General features: G+C 35.2%; 1 protein-coding gene across 2 annotated transcripts in view; it reads left to right on the top strand.

The window, feature by feature from the left end:
- The first annotated feature begins 1,656 nt into the window (after positions 1 to 1,656).
- Positions 1,657 to 22,620, top strand: part of LOC148945563 (uncharacterized) — a 230,751-nt gene continuing 209,787 nt past the window's right edge. Inside the window, exons 1-3 of one of the 2 annotated variants that reach the window (XM_089098699.1) lie at positions 1,657 to 1,671; positions 10,070 to 10,752; positions 12,032 to 12,133. In XM_089098699.1, the coding sequence (XP_088954825.1) occupies positions 10,111 to 10,752; positions 12,032 to 12,133 (744 nt within the window). In that variant the 5' untranslated portion in view covers positions 1,657 to 1,671; positions 10,070 to 10,110. Of the gene's footprint in view, positions 1,672 to 10,069; positions 10,753 to 12,031; positions 12,134 to 22,620 lie in introns of those variants that run through there. The other variant, XM_089098700.1, reaches the window with a different exon arrangement.

The following is a 22,620-nucleotide window of genomic DNA, read 5'->3' as shown; positions in this document are numbered from 1 at the left end:
AATAACAATTGAACAAAGAACGTCTGGCATGAAATCAATATCTCTTTCCTGATACTACATTAAAGAATAATCCATTTTTTGATTTGTTTTCTGCTGGAACTCTTTTTTATACTGACTGTTGCTTCTGTTCTAACCGCAGATTTCCTTTCCGATTCAGTGTATTCGTTGTGATGCTGGCTGTCAAATGTCTTCTAGCTGCAGATCTAGCTTGCACTTCGTTTTCGTGAATCATTGCCTCAGACTTTTTGTTCATTTCCTTCTCTTTAGCTGTTCAGATTTATCCAAAATCATGTGTTCCAACGCCTTTTCCCTCTGAAATATCTAAAATTGGCATAATCATCGTTTTATTCTCTATTCTCTATCGTTTTAATCTCTGTAATCCTTATTTTCCGGGATTTTTTTTGCAGTCCGGGATTTTTTATGTCCGGGATTTTTGGAGTTTTCTCTAAGAAAACCGAGATTTTTTGCTAAAAACCGGGATTTTTGCTAAAAACCAGGATTTCTTCATTAAAAAGAGATTTTCAACGATTTTGGCTGATAGTCTACTCCTTTTTTTTTTTACGATATCACGAATATTTTCTGTTTATGTATGTTCCCTCTGGAAGTGCGTTTGTACAATGGAGCAACAATTTTTTCTTTCGGGATTTCACTTTTGAAAATTTGACTCCAATGTAACGACGAGTGGCGAATTCATAACGAAAACAGTGAGGATTTTCTTTTCTTGTCATTGTAGTTCATTTTGCCCCGTGTAATGCCTCGGGCAAAGTTAATCTCAGAAAAGGTAATTAAAAAGTGTACGGCATTTACTAATTTTGTTCAAAAGGATACTTATTTCAAACGTATTCTTTTGTAAGACGAATAATACTTCCGTCGTCCGTTTCTTGAATGGCGAGACTTTTGCTAAACATAAAAGCAGGTATAGTAAAAGGGAAAGGGACGTTTGAAGACGTGATAAAAAGAAACTTTTACCGTTTACTAAGCCATATTGAATATTAGCGCGTCCAGACTATCCATTTTCTGGAAAAATGGGACAAAATCTTGGAAGGTAGACAGCATGGGCGGATCCAGGATTTTTTTCTGGGGGGTTTTACTAATTTTTGACTCAGTTTTTGACTAATTTTACTGATTTTTACCTAGGTTTTACTAATTTTTGACTTATTTTAGACTCGGTCAAAAATTTCGGGGGGGGGGGAGGGTGGTTCAAACCGGGTAACCCCCCCCCTTTTCTAGATACGGCCTTGGTAGACAGGTCTCCCGTCCCATTTTTACGTTTTTTGGGCAGGAAGAATTAAAGGGTCAGAAAATGAAAAATGGGACGGAAGTGGTAGTGTTGACAGCTTTTTGGAAAAAATGCCAGAAGAAGGAAACGATTAGACACGATAAGTGATAAATAAAAATATTTGTCTACGACGATTTTGAATAGGAAAAGGTAAATTGTCTTTTTGATGTTCTAAATTTGTTTTCTTTAGGTTTTGGCTCAGAAAAAAATCCCGTAATTCAAATTACGCGTTTTGATTTTTACGTCCTCACTGTGCAGCCCTATCTTGTATAGTCTAAAAACCGTGTTTCGGGATTTTTTTAGAAGAACAATCGGGATTTTATTTTTCAGCTGGTGGCAACCGTGGATACATCGGAAAAAAAAAGAAAAAAGAATATATTTCCAACAAAAAAGTATTTTTTAGATAAATTAATGGTTGTTTGTCTGAAGGGAGTAGGACTATAAAAATATATATATATGGTAAAATTCTACTTTAGCTACTTTTGGATATCTTGGAAAGGGGTTAGGTTAGGAAAATGAAACTTTCAGGGATTGGTTTACAGGCTAAAGTTTGTCCTGGGAAGGTATTTGAAGAACTTACCTCCACTCCTTCTCCCTCTAGATGGCCCTGACCTTCAATGACCTTTAAAAATCTGTGTGGTATAAAAGTCAAACTTTTTAAAATAGATCTTCTGCTTAGGCCTAAATTAAGTACAAAAAAATTGTTTTCAGCTTCACAACTTTGCTGAATCCAAATTTCTAAGGTTTTAAAGATATGCAAATACATTTCCTATATTTTGGAAGAAATATTGAAAAGACTTGAAATTCTACTCAAATAACAGAAATTCAGAACTAAAGCCAGAGAAAAAGAAACTGATAACTGAAAATAAAGCTAAAATGTTGTTTTGTCAAAATTTCAATTGTTACAGACCTGTTATGTAGGCAAATTTCAGGACCCTCTGGAGGGAGAAGCTGTAGAGGCAGGTACTTCAAAATACCTTCCCAGGACATACTTTAGTCTGTAGACAAATCCCTGAAATTTTCATTTTCCTAACCTAACCCCTTTCCAAGATAGCCAAAAGTAGCTAAATTAGAATTTTACTGTATATTTCTTATTCTTTTGTTTTAATTGTTATTGCTAGCAATAGGCCTAACAATTGAGTTAAGAAAGTGTAGGGTGAATTTAATTCTTGTCACTTGTTTACCAGTTTCTCTTAAATTAACAAAAATATAGACACTGTGGGATGCTATTAATAATTTTTTATGCAGGTATAAAAAGATCTAATTTCATGTATTCAAATGCTGGGTAGCTTAAAGGTACTGATGATTTGACAATGTAATTTTGGAACCCCTGTCAGAATTTTTGTTCAAAACAAAATATCTCTGCTTAGCCATGTCTTGGAGCACCATCTCTTGAAGCCAGTTTTTTAATTCAACAATAAGAAACATTGACACATTTTCTGATACACCCATTTAAGAAAAAGAACATTCAATTCAGTCAGTTTCCTGTTTTGGCAAGAAAGGAGCTCTTGACAATTTTTTATGTATGTTATGTTCAAACTGCTGTTACTTGGTTATTTATTGCCAAAAAACTTGGGTTTAGCACCAATACATGAAGATACATCTGATTTTATCTGTATTCTGGTCACATCAGCTTTCTCTTTATAAAATTAAATTAGAAGGGCAAAAAATTTTACATTGTAAAAATACCTAGACACCTAGGGCTAAACACCTAGAACCTTGTCATAGACATATCAAAAGTGACCCCCCCCCCCAAAAAAAAAAAAATCCTAAGCAATGTCGTGAATGAAACTAAGAATCTGCATATACAAATAAAATCCCCTAAATCAATTTTAATGACAATGAACTTCTTAAATTTCTTGAAATCTATTCCCATTTTCCTAGACCCTATCCCTTCTGAAATGCTAGTTAAAAAATTTTGTTCTACTAAATTTTATGTACTAAATACTATTTGTATTTAATACTGTGTATTAAAATTTGTTAAACCAATTTTGTTATACCAAATACTACATACTTGAAACAATTTTATTAGTTTTATTACTTCTACTTTTTGAATAGTTTTATGCTTCCATACATTAAATGAAGTTGAAGAATAATAAAAAAACAAGAATATACGGGTTGAATATACCAGGTTCCGCCCACAGGTATTCCCCAAGTATTTGGACATGTGTCAAATTGGGTTCCGACTTGTGTCAAAAACCGGTAATTTTTTTTTCTGTCAAATTTGTAGGTGAAAATGCAGGGTTTGGACTTGCCTATAAATTCCTATATTTTAATGCACTCCTATAAAATACCTATATTTTGGCTGAAATCCTATTATTCCTATATTTTCAGCTGAAGAGCACCAAGAACATTGCTCATGATTTGCAATTTACACTGCTTGTTAAGTAAGCTAAGATGTGCTTTTCTTTGCTTTTGACTCTGCTTGTAGACTGTGCTGTGTTTTGGTGTAGATTGATAATTAATTACAAAATTTGAGCTGTTTGAACTTAACTAATGGTTTGTGTTGGGATTAGTAAGCTGCTTCTGCCTGGGCTATGCTATTGTGTTGACTTAGTAGCCTATGTTTTGTTTTTTGTCATGTTGGGCCTGTCCAAAATGAGCAAAGATCAGTATATAGACTAGCAGTCTCTGCTTAATGAGACTGTGAGTTCTTGTGAATTATGCATATCCTAGCTGAAATCTATGAAAGGCTGATGACGACCCAGTTTTTGACAGTGAATACAACCCAGTTTTGGACATATCCACATTTTTTCTTTTTATGGCTTTTTTATTGTGGGATGCTATTTTGCAGGTGATGCTTGGTATTTGAGTTTGGGGCCTACCAAGTTCAATAGTTCATGGCTTGCTAAAACAGATTGCAGCAGTAGAGAGATTGGCAAATGGTGTAAGACTGGGAACAACCAGTACTTGTTCTTTTGCAAACTGTGCTTGAAAAATCTTGGTTGCACAGCTGGGGTTGCTCAGCTAAACCAACATATGTGATCTGCAGAACACAAAGCCACAGTTACTGCTCAACTACATCCACTACAGCTTCACCTGACTGGACAGTCTTGAGTTGATGAAACAACCAAGGATAAACCATTAGTTGGTACAAACATGTTTTGTGAGTGTGATGCTGCTTATAAAGCTGAGTTAATATGGGCACTTCAGATGGTACAGAGTTCTATGTCTGCTGACTCTTCAGACCATATTGTTGCAACCTTCCATGCAATGTTCCCTGGTAACATCCCTGACAGAATGTCCCTATGTGCAAAGAAACTCACATATCTGATCACCAATGTGCTGCATCCTTACTGTAAGGAAATGCTTGTGAAGGACATTCAGTCATATTTTGTACTAAAATATGTCAAGACAACCACCAATGCTGGTATGAAAGTTACAGATATGTGTTTGATATTGGTCCTCATACCGAAACAAAATCCAGAGTAGACATTTATGCACAAGTTTTATGGGCCACGTGACAAGTGATGGCCTGTATAGGAAGATTATGTCAGCTATTGAGCAGAATCAGCTGCCACTTGAAAAACTGATCACGCTTGGAAGTGACAGACCAAACGTCAACAAAACCATTTGGAACAAGTTCAATGCCAAAAAAAGAAAATGATGGGAAAGGGAATGTTGAACATTGGTACTTGCAACATCAATATAATTCATAACGTTTTCTTAAAAGGTCTTCAGGTGGTCAGAGAAGAAAATTCCGACTTTGTTATTCTTGTGCATTCATTTTTTGACGGCTGGCCTGCATATTGTGAAGACTATTGAAAGTGCCAAAAGAAAGTGGGAGCGCCAGAGAATGCTTTCATGAAGCATGTCCCAAGCCGCTGGATGACAATCGGAAGTGCCCTTGCTAGAATCATGCAGCAGTGGCCAGCAATCTTAGAGTACTGCCTGAACTTCACGCCGAGAGAGAAAAAACTGAAGAATCTTCTGTCCACTCCCAACTTTCTGAAGATTGTGGCTTATATCAAAAGTGCAATGATGAATTCCCAATTCGAGTTTGTTCTAGCCTCAGCAGAACTGTTCTTGAGTTTCACCCAACTTTTCCAAAAAGAAGAGCCTCTCATTCATGTTCTGCTCTCAGAGATCAAAAGACTAATTGTGACGCTTTGCAGAAAGGTCTTTACTCCAGATTTCGTGACCAAGACAAATTTCTCACCAGAAATGTTGAACCTTGCTGAAAAATTTGCAGAAAAGCCCATAGTTTCAGAAAATGTGGAACAAGCTTTCGGTGAGAAAGCAACACTGAAAGACAAGGTCATTTTCTATGTCAATGTGCGAAAACATTTTATTGCAGGTATTTGCCATATTTTGAACAAATGTCCTCTGGAAAAGGATGGTTTTCTAGAGGCTTGATGCTGTTTGAGTCTGATCAACATGAGGGATTCAAGTAGACTTAGGGTTGTGGCATGCAAGATTGTGATTGGAGTTAGCTCAGACGCTGCCCAGGCTGAGTGGCTGCTTTTGCAAACAGAAACTGGACCCCATGAGGACATTACTTGGATTGATCGTTTTTGGAGCCATTATTTTGTACTGATGAATGAGTGCGGGGACAGCAAGTACCCAGAACTTACCAAGCTTATCAAGGCAGTGCTTACGTTGTCACATGGCAGTGCAGATGTTGAGTGTGGGTTCTTGCATTCTGGTAGGATTCTTGGTGAAGACCAGGCCTTGATGTTTGAACCCCTTCTGGATGCGAGACTCCTGGTATATGACACGTTGAGGCTTTATGGAGGAAAACCAGAACAGTTTGTTATTATAAAAGAGCTGTTGAATCTTGCACGTTCCGCATGGTCTCGGTATCAACAATATCTGGATGAAAGGAAAAAAAGAAGAGCTATCCAAAAAAGAGAAAGCAGCTTTCGAAGAGGACAGCAAGCGGAAGTTGCAGGAGGTTCACAACAAAAAGAAAGAAATAGAAGACCTGGAAAGCAAAAGGAAAAAACTTAGAGCTTCAGAGCAAGAAAAGAGAACAGTAGCAGATACTCTACTTCAGGAAGTGATCAACAGAATGAAGAAGGCTGCCAAGTCCAAGAGTTCCATAGACATTGCCCTAGCTGTTTATTCTCCCCCCCCCTCCAAGGAGCCGCATCTTTTCCCAAGGAGACGGCGTTTACCCTCACGGAACATTTCCCCCTTCTCTGTGGAAAATTCCCCCTATTTTCCCCTTGGATAACTCCAGATTTTCACTAGAAGGGAAATTAAAATATCTACTCTGCTATTCAAGTCAAGGGCAATTGTATTGTATTTTTTTTCCAGGGGCATTTCATGTGGAAGGGGTGGTCAAATAAGCTTTGGAGGGGGCTCAGTCAACTGGAAATCAAAAGTTAGTGCCATTTTCTAAGATTTTACCTGCTTTTTAACCAATTGCTACTAAATGAGTTGTTTATTACTACAGTGTCTAACAGAAATTTTATTCTAGTCTAACAGCCCTTGTTTTTCAGCAGTTGTTTTGAAAGAATCTTTAAATAAATTCAGAATCATCTCTAAAGGACAGAGTGGAGGTAAAAATTGATATATAATCCTCAGGGCCGTATACAAGACTTTTTTTTTTGGGGGGGAGGGGGTTGGAACAAGCACGGTCACATGAATCAGAATCTATGACTGAAGGAGAGGTGCTAGATTTGTAAGCAAATCCTGTTTAAGAATGTCTCAATGACTGTGAAAGTGACTGAATGTTTTGCTATTATGATCCACTGCTTAGTTAATCAAAGTCATCAAAATGTTGCAAACCTCTTTTACTTGTATTTAGTACTTTTATATATAAATGAAAAATAGCACATATATGATATGAGGAATGCTGCTGAATTCAGCTATTTAATAACGCAATGCTGTTAGGGTAACATTTCTTAGGTTTAAATGTACAATAAAATGACTAATATGATTTTACTCTCAAATAATGGTAAATTTGATTTTTTTTTTTATTGTTTTTTTTCACAAAATAGATGTCCAAAATCAGTAAACTGTCCAATTGCTGAGGTATTACACTAGGCACAAGATTACCAAATGGATAAAGTAGACAGTTAATTAAATTGATGAATCCAGATGAAAGGGTATTACCCTTTTTAAGCCCAGGAAAAGTCAGAATCATTAAGAAATTTCATTAAAAGCTTTAAGTGATGCTGAAAAAGAAATGCTAACCTGATCTTGTAGCTACAGGGCTACTCTAAAACACCAATTTTACCCTGTATTTCCTAGGGAGTACCTTATTTTACCAATTTTACTTACCGAGTTTTTTTTACGGTATTTTTACAACACTAACTTATACAAGTAAGTCATTTTTTAAAAGATGATTGTCAAACTTTGTCTTACAGACGCATGCATTTATCATCCAAACTGGTGATATTGTTTTGTTCCAAAATTGTTTCAGAAAGCAATTATCATGCTTTAATACAAATAGGAAGCGATTGCAAGTTTTGTTAGATTCATGTAATGCTGGATCTGCTATCCCCACAGCTATCAAAATCTTTTTTCTCCAAAAACTTTGCCTTTAGTTTTTGTTTACTTGATTTAGTCCAAAAGTCTCTGTTTTTGTACATAGTAATGTATTTGCCATGAATCTCAAATTTCAAAATAGACAAGTATTTTTATATGGACAATCAATAAATTTTCTGATCCAAAAATCTTTCTATTTTCATGTGAAATAGCCTCTTCAGATCTATTTACAGTAAGATTTTCTTGAGTTTTTACTTTTCTGCCATTTTTATCCCTTCTGCACAGCAAATTTTCAATAGCTCATAAAACTGAAGAACAAAAGACAAAACTGAAGAACTCCTTTTCCTTCTTTGTATGCTTCAAAACAATTTACACTATTTCATAACCTGAAATTTCACTGTCCAGTAAATAAAGGATTATCCTGTTGATGCTGGTTAGTCAAGAAGTTCAACCAACATGTTGGCTGCATCCCATTCTCAAAGCCTTGGCTTGGATTACCATTCTTTGTCAACTGCTCACTTGAAGGCCTCCACACTCGGGGAGGATATTGTTCCTTTGCTTTGGGAGTTCTAGAGCCAAACGACTCTATTTGAGAAGAAGTTGTTCCATAGTCTGCTGTTGGCTTGATTGCAGTACAGCTTCTTGGTGTTTCCTCTAGTTCTAGTTGACTGGTCAAGTTCAAGCATATTTTGTTGCAAGAACTGAGTGTGCAGCATTTTGTACATCATGATGACATCCCCATGCTTCCGTCAATAGTACACTCTTGCTTTGCAGCATGCAGAAGTGTGTAGTATTTTGTATGTCATGATTGCATCCCCATGCATCCGTCAATAGGAGAGGGTAGGAATCTGTAACTTCTCCCAGCGAGATGGGTAGTCCAAGCTTTAAAACCCTATTTTGATTTAATTGCTTGCCTTTGGACACTCTAGCTTTTTCTTGTTGCTTTTATTTAATGGTGTATCCATACACATACCAAATTCAAATTTTTGTCAAACAAATCCTTTTTATAGCTTTGACATCAGCTTTGGTTACCTACTGTGGAATGTTCTTTTTACAATTCCCAGGGTCTGGAGCGCTTTGGAGGCAACTAACTGAGCATGTTGGTCAAAACTCAATTCATCATCCACTAGTATACCCAGTTCTCTTTCAGCATGGGAGGAATCAATCATCTGCCCAACACTATCTATTCCACAAATGTGATACTGACCCCTCATATTCTTCCTGCAAGAATAAATTGTCCTGCATTTCTTAATGTTGAATTCTAACCTCCAGAGTTATGCCCAATCTGAGAGTTTGTCTAGGTCAGCTTGTAATAAGGCTTGGTCTTTGGTTGTTTTTGCAGGGCTGATGATTTTCGAATCATTGGCATACAGGTTCATTTTATTTATGACACTTTTTGGGGCATTGTTGATATAGATGTTAAATAATTTTGTACCAAGGATTGCTCCCTGTGGGACTCCACTTTCCACTTCAGTACTATCTGAGGAAAATACCTGACCATTTTTCCATGCACCTTTACGCTCTGCCTTCCATCTTTCAGGAATGCCATCACCCACTCAACAACCTCCTGGCTTACCCTCATTGCAATTAACTTTGCCTCTAGTTGACAATGACATACTTTGTCAAATTCTTTGGCAAAATCTAGGAGAATGACGTCTACTGGGATTCTTCTATACAGGAGCTCTGTGACAAAACTCTATGCATCTATCAGATTTGTATCAATAGATTGTCCTGATCTAAATATGTGCTGACTATGCTTAATAAGATTGTTGGAGGTAACAAAAAGAAAATGAGGTGTTATGCTTATATTTTGCACATTTTAAATCTTAATCAGAATACCATCCTCTGTTGAAAATTTATAATGTTTTGTACCAAAGAAAACTATTTAGTTCTTCTTATGGCAAAGTTTAACTATGGAATATTAACTCCTTGCAAGAATATGCTTATGAGTTTTAAACTCATCATTCCCTGTTGAAGAATAATAATCATTTTTTCTTACGCCTTTTCTTTATCCACACATGCTCAAAGTATATTTATCTTTTTTCACTTCAGTGATTATATATAGAATCATGTTTTGATTTATTGAGCTCATAAAAATATAGCCAATCATTTTTTGATTAAATGAAACTGATTCAAGATTTGTTGCAATCTATGGAAGCATATTTTTTGATATTCAGAGAGATAGAATTATTACCAAGCTAGGCATATTTATAAATTAAAATAGAATGTTAAAGTTTTGAAATAAAAGTCTTTGTATTGAGTTTCTAATTGTAGAGTACTTTCTTAATTTTCACCTTTAGTGCCTATAATGCCTCTGATTTGGAATACTTATTTAAATGTTTCAATCTATTTCAGTGATTTTGGGCTATTCAAGGATTTAGTCACTATTTTTTGAAATGGAGCAAAAAGACTTTTGTTTAAAGTGGGACAACTACCTGGATGTATTTCATGGAGCTTTTTCATCTCTATTAAACAGTGAACATTTCACGGATGTCACCCTATCATGTGACAGTCAAAGCATTAAATGCCACAGACTTGTTCTCTCATCTTGTAGTTCCTACTTTGAAACACTGCTTCTAGGAATTTCACACTCTCATCCTATTATTGTTCTAAAGGATGCGAAATTTCCCGATCTGCTAGCTTTGGTTACATTTATGTATACAGGTGAAGTGACTGTTTCACAAGCTCAAGCTAGTTCATTAATAAAAGTGGCTGAAATGCTTAAAGTTAAACGTCTTGCTTATCCTGATGAGACAGTTAACCAGATACAGAAACCTAGCTATCACTCTCAAAACACTCAAATGACTCAACCTGCTGCAAAGAGAAACAGAGTTGATTCAACCTCTGAAAAAAGCTTCTTGGCAGAAGATTCTTTCAGTACACTAGAACCCCCTGTAGTGGATACCTCAAATAATAAGTTGGTGAACTATCCTGCTGAAACTAGTTTCTCTGCTTATAAAACAGATCTTGCTGAATGCAACTCACTTGTAAGTTTTTATTGGAATTCACTTTATTCAAAGTCAAGTGACCAAAGGATGGTTAAGTATTTAATTTTATATTAATTTCACTGAGGGACTAGGCTAGTTTGAATACTTGTGTAATACCTAAACACTAGAATTTTCATCCCCGCCTGAATAACGCCTTTGGCTAAGAATTTATTAACTTAACAGTTAAAAAGTACAAAGCATCATGATTTTGCTATTAACATTTTTTCCTTTATCTGACTTTTATCTTTTCTTGCATTCTGGTTTTGTTTAGTTCAAAGTGCCAATAGGCTATCATTGTTGTCTCTGATCTTTGCCAGAACTGCTTAATAATTTTTTTTTTTTTGTTGTTAGACAATGATAGAGGATTTTAATAATATTTAAATAAAATTCCTTAGACCATTGATTTGAATAGTATGAACAATGATATATTTCGAAATGATTTGAGATGTAAAATGTGAGGTTAGGGTCTTTAAAAATTAGGTTTAATTGAAGACAACTCTTTCAAGTTTTTTTCATAACCAGATAAACTGATATCTGCTGGGAATAGGCATTGTCAAACATCTTTATATGTGATCTGTTTAAACTTTTTGTAGAAAACTAACATATTCAGAACACTTGTTCAAGACAAATCTAAGATAAAAAAAAGCCCCCATCTTAGGCTCCTGATTTTTTAATTAGACAAACCTTGATGAGTTTGTAGTTTTAACTCCTTTCAAAACTGTTTTAAGTTCAGGAATTTCCTGCAAGATAAATTTCAAGGGTAAGTCCTTTTGAAAGTCCTATTAGAACTCTACCAGAAGATCTCTCTACTATATAGTATTTTAAGGTCATTCTTTCTCCTTGTTTTTTGAAGAACAGGACCTTAACTTTTTTGTTTTTACAAATGTTCCTGGCCATGTGTAAATTTTCTTTTTGTATTTTATAAGTTTTTTAATTTCACACTGTTGAACAAGCTAAAGAAAAGGATTAGGCTTAAATATCTAGTAATTTCTTCACGGTAGATATGTCATGGCAAATCTGCTCTGGCATAGACAAGCATATCAAGAATTTCTCCGAAATAGCTATCTGTATCTGCTGTGATTAATTTGAAAAAGATGTTCATACTATATATAACGTTAATAACAAATTACTGAGCTACCAGAATGCATCTCTATTCTGCCAAACAGGATCAAGTAAAGTCCATTGAAAGAAACCTCAATTTTCTTGTGATGTTTGACAGTTCATCTCTCAGTCCATAGAATACCTAATTTTGATGGAAGATTAAATTTCGCCCTTCTTATTATATTTATTCTTGGATAACATTCGTTTTCATTTGAATTTTTATTTTTAGCATGTCAAAGATGAAGTTGTTGTAGGTATTGACAAAGGGGGAAACAATAATTCTAGTCAGTTTGAAGATGATGGAGAAAATTTTGATTATGGTAGTGAAAAAGTAAGCATTTGTTTAACTTTATTACTCTTCAGCGTTTATTAAAGCACATGATTGATCATAGCTTTTTATTTTGAAATATGTCTTTCTACATTTGGCTAACTGTTTGTTCTCTTTCTAACTTTAAATCAGCAATAAGAATAGTTAAAGATAACTATCTGTTCATGTTCACTAAAATAAATGTCCTTTTTAAACCGAAAATAAGGGCTGTTGATTCAATTCAGGCAATTCAGACTAAAACAAGGTCCAGTTAGTAAAATAGGTGTTTTTCTCAAATTTAGTTGTTTTTGTTATCTTCTTTGGAAAAAGAATCTTATTCTACTTACCAAAAAAGCAGAAATGACTTTTGTCTTTGTACAAAATTGTTATTTATTGAAAAGGTAATTAGTTGAAGCTGCAAATAATCATAGATGCTGCAGTTGCCCATTCCAATTGGTTTTCCAGTAGGCAAAGCCCGTATAACATGAACAATCTCACTTGCCCACTTGCCTGCAAGCAATGTCGGTTTGATCATAAAGTATTGTAAAGAAGTGAAAATAATCATTGTTATACAACTCTAAAAAATTTATGTCAACTTTGCCTTTCACAAAGACTATCTGTCCTGGCTCTCTAGTCTTTGATCTCTTTGACCATGTTTTTCATTACTAAACACTGCCTTTGACCAAGTCACTAGATGTAGGCTAACCTAGCAAGGAATAAACCATAGCTCATCCTTTACCTAGTTCCGCATGTTTTTCCTGAGGCACCCAGGGCATAGAGTATGAGCCACCAATCTTCCATCAGTTTTGCTGCTGCAGTGATGTCCTCTCATTCTGTTAGAACAGAGGTTTGCAGGTTGCATAGATCCCTCTAATAGGTCCAGCACAATTTGTTCCTGGGCCTTCCCCTGCTACAATTTCTAGGTGGTTGCCAGTGTAAAGCGGATTTTGGGAGTCTTTGGTTGTCTATAAGTAGGACGTTACCCAAACATCTCCATCTCCTGACTCTTTTGATGTAGTATTCTGTTAAAACAGGAATCTTCAAAAGCCGGGACTCTTCTCTCTTGTTCATGACTTCTGTTTCAAGCGGTGTTTGCTATTAACTATATCTAACCATTAAAAGCCAAAGGCTTTTTCCTGTGCAAAATACAATCATGGGTGCATCATAGTAATGGCTTATGGTCCATAGTAATAAAAAATTAAAAACGCATTAAAAAAACTGGCATATGAAAAAATATTTTCATTTCTTGCTGATGCAATAATAGTAATCATTATCTAAATCAGTCTGAATAGTAAAATGCTATTTTGAGAATAAATTTAAGGGTATTTTGAAAAACAGCCTGAAACCTCTAAAAAGGGGTGTTGGATTGAAACAATTACCTATAGAGAGGTTCTCATCATTTTTCTCCATATTAGTCAAAACCAAGTACTATGGTTTTGCCTCAAAAAAGTTAATTTTTTACGCTTGAACATATATATTAGAATATTGAATGGGATTGACTTCAGATTGACATCCTTGTCATAGGTACTGCAGCGTTGCCTTAGTAATGGACAAGTGGCCTCTGTGCAGTTTGTTTCCAGTCTACTTAATTTAAAAGTAGTTGTAGAAGCTTTGCAAGGGCCTCATTAAATTGGAAATTCGAATTAAAAGCAACTAGTGACTGCAGCTGCTACTGTAACTCCTTTCATTTTTCTATCAACTAAAAGCATGAAGTCAATGCATGAATATTCTCATATTTATTAATATTTACAATATTCATATTAATTAATATTCTTATTTATGATCTTATTAGTCTCTTTTTTTATTCTGGTTTCGCACCTCTTAATTTTAAAGCTAACAGGCTCAAACCTTTTTTCAAGTGTGTTTGGCTCTTCAGCAAAAAGTTCCATGTATTTTCTTTTGCTCTACTTAACATAGAGTAGAATACTGCGTCTGCTGGACCCCTTAGAGTGTTTTTCACCAAAGGGAAGGGGGATAAAGAACCTCAAAAGCATTCATAGTTATGTAAAGTCGACGGATACCCCTCTCCCCTTTCAGTGTATAAATGAATAACTGTATTTGATGCCATTTTTATAACCTGTTTGATGAAACCGCTTCTGGGGTGAATGAAATTTGTATTTTTTTATGGATGTGTTTGCTCCTTCCTTTTTTGTTTTATGACCTGGTAGTTTTTTGGTTTTGGTTTCTTGTATTGTTTTTTAATAATAGCAATTAAATTGGCATCAATAATAACAGGATTGACACTATTAAAAGATTTGTGGTTACATGTTGCAAATTCAAGTCTATCCCAACTCTAAATATTTGCCCATATTTCCCTGTATAATTTTTTTTTCTTTTAAGCTAATTGGGAATCAGATTTTGGAAAAAACAGAGAGAAAGCCAAACGCAAGCTTAGATTTTTCAGGTTAGTCTTTCATTGTTTAATTAAAAATAAGGGAAAGCATATTTGGTCCTTCCTTTTTCGGTGTATAAAAGTAATGACTTTTTCGGTGTATTTACTTTGATTAGAATATAATAAACAAGAGTAATGACTTGCTTAAACCAATTGAAATATTTTATCAAATTTAATCTTTTGCTTAAACCTTCTCTTATTTGGTACCCTTAGCAACACTGAAAGTTCTTTTTAGGAATCAATAAAACAAATACAGGTTGTGGACATTTTCAATAATAATATTATACACTCTGCGGCCAAAGGAGGTTACGTTGAGTGTCATGATTTTATATATCATATTTGTTTATCATTATAATAATATTTTGCATTCTTTGTTCTATGGGGGTTATTTTTTTATTGAAAAGAAAATCATAATAGTACAATAATTTTAATGTCACTTGATAGTCTATTTTTATCAAATATTGGCAGGTCCAAGGCTTAAGATGACAAAAAACTGCTTTAAATTTAACTGTGAAGATTCACACCTGCTTCCATTGGTTCTTTCTTATTATATCTAGATATTTATCAAGAGATAGATGTAGTTCTACATAGAGTCGATCTAGATATAAATCCACAAGTGGTTCTAATACTTTAGTTTTAATTTTGATTTATAGGTATCCTGGTATTATTTAAATACCATGTTCTAGATATCCTCCAATCAGTTGTAAGGGTCATTGCTTCCTCTTCTAAATGCAACACACTCCAAGACACCCTTATACAGGAGTACTATGGAATAATTTTAGTTTAATTTGGTTGTTCTAAGTCACAGCATAAGTATATATACGAACAGTAGCGAAAAGTTTCTGGAGAAAATGAGACACATCATAGTGGGCCGACTGTGAAGTTCCCAGTACGTCAGAGCAATAGTTTTCCCATAAGCCCGTCGTAGTGCCAAACATTTGTCACTGCGCGTGCGTGAAGTGGTGGAGTCATGAAGAGAGGTCTAGATTGTTGCTGTCAGGGGGACTTACCCGGTCTAATCGGCACTTCCAATGCTGTAGAAACTTCAAAAAGAGCTCATTTGATTGGAAATTGAGAGGGATAGTGCCCTTTTTAATAGTCAAAACTGATTGTAGGGCAACCAGCCCCCCCCCACGCTAATGATTTCCCCAAATACAAGTTTTTTAAAAAAAAAAGTAAAGAGCCAAAAATTAGCAGAAATATAGTTAAGTTGTCTTCCAAGCGTAAAACTACCACAAATCACTATCAATAAATAAATGAAACTCAAAACGAACAGAAATCAGAATAAATAGCCGAGTAAAACTCAAAACAAGCAAAAATTAATATTTGTAGGGCGGATAGCCCCCATGCCTTCTCAAGACCAGAATATAATTTTCGCTTTACTGAAAAGAAAATACGACTTAAATGTTTTTTTTTTTTTAATCCCACCTCCTCTCCACTCGGTGACCTTCAAATTTTCTTTAAACATATCTCATAATTTATCTAATGTCACCTACTCTTTTCTTAATAAAAAAAAACTTCTTCAAAAAATTCAATGTATTAATATTATATAAAAATTGAGCATTCCAAAATATACCAGGGTATAAAATTAAAGGTATACTACATTTCAAGTTTCTTATGCCTTTTAGGTTCATCCAATATCTCAGGCTGCCCTTCCCCCTTAGGGTACCCCTTCCATCGTGACCATAAATTACACTTTTCATATCCATTTTCATCAACCTCTATGTCCCCCGATATATACATCCCTTTTACCCCCGTCCCCCAAAATAAGAATATAAAAAAAATAAATAAAGTAAGAAAGAAATGAAATACTCCACCTTTACAAATAAAAACCAATATATAGAATCTTTCATTATCTTCCTACATCATTTCCTTTAACCTTATTGCTCATATTTCATTTCCCCTTTGGCTGCTCAATTCTGATTAAAACACTATCATCATCCTACTTTCAGTTCTTCTCAATTCTCTTTAAAATTTTATCTTTATCCTACTTTTAATACTTCGCTCTTTATCATTTTTTATTCCTTTTTTAAATAACAACATTTCAATTTCTAATTATAAATTCTAACAAAACTTTTTAATATTTTTTATAGTCTTCTAAAAAAAACAAAAAAACCCTTACTTTTACATTTACCTTGACTTTTCTCCATTCTGTTTGCCTTTCCTTATATTTACTAGCATATCGCACTGAACTATTACCTTTTTCATTACCTCTGTTCGGTTCGTATCTTTAATTTTCGGTTTCCAAACATAGTAGCTGAAATGTGTGAAAATGTATGCCAAATCTTCTTGTTTTTTCGTTTGATTGGTTTCCGTGCATAATTTTGATTCTACAACCTTTTCTGCGGTGATCAGTTCCTCATTTTCTTGTATTTCACTACCTAACAGTTGGTTCAATTCTGCTAGTTCTGTTTTTACACTTCTGCACTGAAGAATTAAATATGCAAGTGTTTCAATTTGATATCCACACCTTCCGCACATTTCAGTCGACTTGGTGGGGTCTATCCTATGTTTTCTCTCTTCAGTTAGCAGTATTTTGTGAACTTGGAAAAATGCATACTCTTTAACCTTCGGCGGTAAGAAACTAGAGTGTATCAGGTCGAACATTTTCTTCAGTTTTTCATCGTCAAGATCACTCGTCTCTAGAATTTTCGCTGGAGGTAGGTTTTCCTGCGAAATGAACCATTGTTTCATATCCGTTTTGTTGATTTTTTTGCTATCAGGGTCTATGATGTTTTTTTCCAGTAATTCTTTGACAGTTCCGAATTTTTTTTTACCAAATTTGGGCAGTCATTCCTTTCATTTCTCACCCATGCGTTATACCAATTTTTCATTGGTGTTTTTTCTTCAAAAGGGATTTCTTTGATAATTGTTTTTATGTGAAGTTTTTTTTTTTTTATCTTGGCTTCTGTAATAATTATTTGTAGGCCTCCTTGGCTTTTCATTAGAAACGTATCTGTAAGTTTAAGCTTTGGAGGGGGTTTTCTGTATTAGATGAACTGATATATCATTGATTTTATTTTCTTCTGGATGCCTTTTGTGGGGTATGATACTGAAGCGAAATACCATATCACTGGACAACAGTAAATATTAACGTACTGAGCATTTTGAAATATTGTGAAGGCTCTTCCGTAGCTGTAAGCAATTGCCGACTGAAACTTTCGCAATATTTAGCCCAGTTTACTTTTTCGTCTCTTTCCATGTTTTTCTCCATGGGATACCTAAAACCTTTATTTCATCTTTCTTTTCTATCCCGCCAATAAACTGAGGTTCTTCTTCGCTTAAACACATGACTTCGCATTTTTCTTTGTTTAATTCCGGTTTGAACAAATCGTAGTATCTAGTTATACAATACAGAGCTCGTAAATAATCCATATATGTTTCCGTGAAAGTCGTGGGGTCGCCGACAAATCCTTCTATATTGTTGGGTTTCTTCTATCTTAATTCCTTGCATCTCTTGCTCCAAATATCGCAACAAAGGGTCAATATATATTTCGAACAATAAAGAGCTTAATGGGCATCCCTGTCTCACTCCTGTCTCTGCTTAAAAGCTATCGCGTTCCTCATTACCTATCAAAATTGTCTGTTCTATTTTCTCCAAGGTCTTTTTTATCCATTCGATAAACTCTTTACAGAAACCGTATGCCACTAGTATAATAAGTAGGATTGTTCTTCTTATTTTGTGAAATGATTTTCGAATGTCAAAGCTTGTGATTCTGTACATCCCTTTTCCTTCTTTTTTTCCATCACGTATGCCACTAGTATAATAAGTATGATTGTTCTTCTTATTTTGTGAAATGCTTTTCGAATGTCAAAGCTTGTGATTCTGTACATCCCTTTTCCTTCTTTTTTTCCGTCACGTATAAAACGTTACGTATGGCTCTTAGAACATCAGCTTTTTTCCGTCCATCTAATCCTCCTTTTTGTCGCTTACTTCGCAACTTAGCAAGTACCTTTTTTAGTAGGTTTGCAAGAACTTTGGTGAGGTCCCGATAGTCGCAGTTTGTTAAATTTACAGGTCTCCAGTTCTTCAATATTTCCTGACTTTGGTAGGAGCTTCATTGTTCCAATACATCTAATTTTTTCTTTGGGGCTATTTAGTATCTCGTTGGACATTTCAGACAGAATTGGGGCTATTTCATTGGCATGATGCTTATAAAATTTGTAAGGTATGCCGTGTCTGCCCGGTGAGTTGTTATCTTTCGTTTCCGATAATGCTTTTTTAGTTTCTTCCGCAGTGATTTTAGCATTTCATTCTGTTCATCAGTTACTTTTGTTATATCGATTTCCTCAATAAATTCTCGTACCTTCTTCTTCTTCTTCTTCTATTTAACAACAGGCGGGCTTTTCAGTGATAATATTTAGCCCTTTTCCTTTTGCTTCACTCTGTGGGCTACAGAGCTACTGGCTTGATTGCCTCATGATTATTAGATATTTTCAGTAGATCTTTCAACTCTAGGAGTTCAATTATGAGTTGATAGATGTCGATTTCTATGCTCTGTGTGCAGGTATAGTTGGCTAGGCTCTTGACTGATAGTGAGATTTTGTGGTGTTTTATGCATTTTAACAGTTTACAAAGCAAGGTATGTTGTGCAGACGTCAGCATATTACATTCAAATAGGCAATGGTCAGTTGTTTCATTATTCATATTACAATGCCTGCAAAGAGGGGATCTTATTAAAATTAATATCTGATAGCCTCCATCGGTAAATATCTCTCATCGGGATTGGTCTCCCACTTTTCAATATTTATAGTATTTTTTGCTATTTCATCAACCTGATGATTACCACTTATGCCAGACTGGCTAGGAATATACTGAAAATAAGTGTTTATGCCACTTGAAGCAAGATTATCTATAATACTGAGACAATGATAAGTGTCAATGTCCAACTTATACTGAGGAGCTGAGGCCAGCAACTCAAGGCTGGATAAAGAGTCCGAATATACAATAATATTATTTGAATTTGCAATCAAAGGTTGGTTTTCCTTAATGTGTTCTAATGCCATGATTATGGCATTTAACTCAGCAGACATTATAGATAAATTATTATATAATCTCTCGCCCATTGTAACTTTCAGGTGAGGAAGGAAAACACCACTTGCTACCTTCTCATTCATTTTTGACCCATCAAAAAATATTTAAAAGTGATTTTTATATGTAATTGTATTAAGTTCAGCAATTTTCTTCTGGACAAAAGTAATTGGGTTTAAATCTTTAGTCCACTTTGAGAAATCAGTACTTATTATGGGACTTGACCAATTCCATGGAGCGGATTGCGGGGAAGTGGGTGCAATAGTCTTTACTGGTACGGGGAACTTCTTCTGAATATTGGCATACTCATCTGCTATGCCTCTTTAAATGGCTGGATTTTTTAACCAATTATGTAGTGTGTGTGAGCTATTTGATTCAATTTTTGTAAGATGTTTTGTCAAGAGAAAGCTACGTCTCTCCCTTATTGTTGTTAATCCACTCTCCATAAGCAGAAACTTGGTGCTTGGGGGTATCCTAAGACCAAATATGAGGCGTATTATATAATTTTATGTTGTTTCAATTTTTTGCATCTGGGTCTTTGCACATGCACCATATACGATGAGCCCATAGTCAATATGGGGTCTTATATGTGATCTATAAAACTGGAGTAAGGTTTTCTCCTTACATCCCCAGGGTGTGGAAAGAAGTCTTTTAAGTATATTTGTTTTTTTTATAGCATTTTTTTATTGTGTTTGAAATGTGGATGTGGAGATTAAGTTTTTGGTCAAACCTGAGGTCTAGGTAATTAATATGATTATCTTTTGGAATTCTTGTTTTATTTAGAGTTAGTTTTGCATTAGCATGGTTTTGCTTTCGGTAAAATTGGATTATTTTTGACTTGGTAGGTGCAATGGGTAAAATCTGAATGTTGAGATAATTTTTCAAATTGGAAAAGCGACTTTTGCAGATTTGACGGTGCTATCTCAAAGGTGTTGCCAGATGACCATAGCACCAGATCGTCAGCAAATTGTAGATTCGTGTGGGGTAGGTTCATGTCCCAGAGATATAGGGCAAACAGGAGGCAACTGAGGACTGCTCCCTGAGGTAGGCCTTTGGTTGTTGTCTTTTGGGGTGAAGAGACTGAACCAACACAAACAATGAAACTTTGCACTTCTATGAAGGATTTTATAAAAGATACGAGCTTGGGGGGTAGTCCAAGGTTTGTAAGTTTGTTTAAAAGGATTTGGTGGTTCACATTGTCATATGCCCCTTCAAAATCTAGGAAAGCTTCAACTTTCCTAGATTTTGATTTTTTCCTGTACCTTCTTTTGCGCGTCTTTGGTTTTTTCTTTTTCGTTCTTGAACACATTATGGTAATAATCTCTTGCTTCGTTTAATACATCTTTTTCGTTTTCAAGGATTTCCCCTTTCTGATTTCTTATTCTTCTCATTTGTTATTGGCTTATATTTTTTTTCTCCCCGCATATGAGAGTTGTTGTTAGCTGTTCGTTTTGAATATGTTCATCTATTTTAGTTCTTATTTTGATTGATTATGCCCGCTTATGCTCAACCTCTCTTATCTCTGATAGAGCCTCAAAATATTTCTTGTTTCAGTTTTTCCCTGCATTTATTTCTTTTTTTAGCTGGCAAACTACTTTATATAGAAAGCTGACGTGTTTCTCTTCAAACCTTGCTGTATCACGAGAGATTTGTTCGGCCACTTTTGTAATCGCTGGTTAAGCTACACTCTCCCAATGCTTCGTATGGCTACTTTTCTCGACAGTTTTCAGTACCTCTAATATCTTTTCTGTTGCGTTTGTGAAATATTTATTTTTCATCACTTCATGGAAGCTTTATCTACAAAGCTGACGTGTTTTTCTTCAAACCTTGCTGTATCACGAGAGATTTGTTGGGCCACTTTTGTAATCACTGGTTTAGCTACACTCTCCCAATGTTTCGGAAGGCTACTTTTCTCGACAGTTTTCAGTACCTCTAATATCTTTTTTGTTGCGTTTGTGAATTCTTTGTTTCTCATTACTTCAGTATTCATCTTCCATGACAAATTTCTGAAAGAAGATTTTATTTTTTCTCGTCGTTTCTCAATATGGCAAACACAGCTTGATGGTCGGAAAACGGTACAATTTTGTTCTCGATTTTGTCTATTTGTTGAAGGATCTCACCTGACGTGGATATGAGGTCGACTCTAGCTCCTCCTACGTTCGCCATCCAGCTTATCCTTGTGAAACTCCTTGTATTCATATTTTCTTTCCAAACGTCTAGAAAGCCTGCATCACGCACGAATCCATTTGAGTGACGAGCAAATATTGTCACTTTGTGCTATAGCATCTTGATTGTCTGTCATGCAGCTAAAATCTCCAAGGAAAACAGTGTTTTCAATATCTTTAGGTATATATGGGGCTATTTTTTCTTCGAAGAATACTTCTCGTACTTTTTTGTTTTGCGACCCAGATGTAGCATTTATGTCGACAAATTTGCACCCACCTATCTCACACCTGATTACTATCCCGTCTGTATCGGTTCGAACATCTTTTAGATGGAGCTTTTCTTTATATATTATTGCTACGCTTCCTCCACCGGCATTGCAATTTGTAAAATACTTATATTCAGGCTCTAAACCTTTTTATTTGCTTGTGTCGTTCTCTTGTATAAATGCTAAGTCTATTCTTTCATTTAGTAGATACCCTTTTAGCATTACTTGTCTACTTTTTTGCTTGATTTCATTTACGTTCAAAGTTGCAAATTTTTTGGAAGCTCTTGCTGATTTATCACCATGTCTTCTATATTTTCTTTAGCCCTTGGTTTCTAATCCTTATACTGCCGAGAACGACGTCTCAGTGTAATCAATTAGTTCCAAAGCTTGGCTTGCCGAAGGGCTGTTGCTGCTCCGTACGGTTATTCCACACTATCGATCATATCTTCGATGCTTTCAAGTCGGCTCGAAAGTTCAGCTTGCCCTGTCTGTGATTCTGTTCTTTGCTATCTTTTGGTCCTTTTCATACTCCTAGTAAGTACTCCCGGCAGTGAGCTACTCCTGCTGCGAGCCTCTTGGAACTCTTCATCTTTGCTATCAGTATCTTGTCCTTTTTTCTCCCGTTTCTTTTTTCTTTCTAGCTCGTCCTTGTATTC

This window comes from Artemia sp. Qi Xiang Cuo, chromosome 13 (assembly GCF_049724085.1).
Source record: "Artemia sp. Qi Xiang Cuo chromosome 13, ASM4972408v1, whole genome shotgun sequence".
In the NCBI taxonomy this organism is placed as follows: Eukaryota; Metazoa; Arthropoda; class Branchiopoda; order Anostraca; family Artemiidae; genus Artemia; species Artemia sp. Qi Xiang Cuo.
The sequence above is the reverse complement of the archived record's forward strand: the minus strand, read 5'-3'. Positions and strand labels throughout refer to the sequence as shown.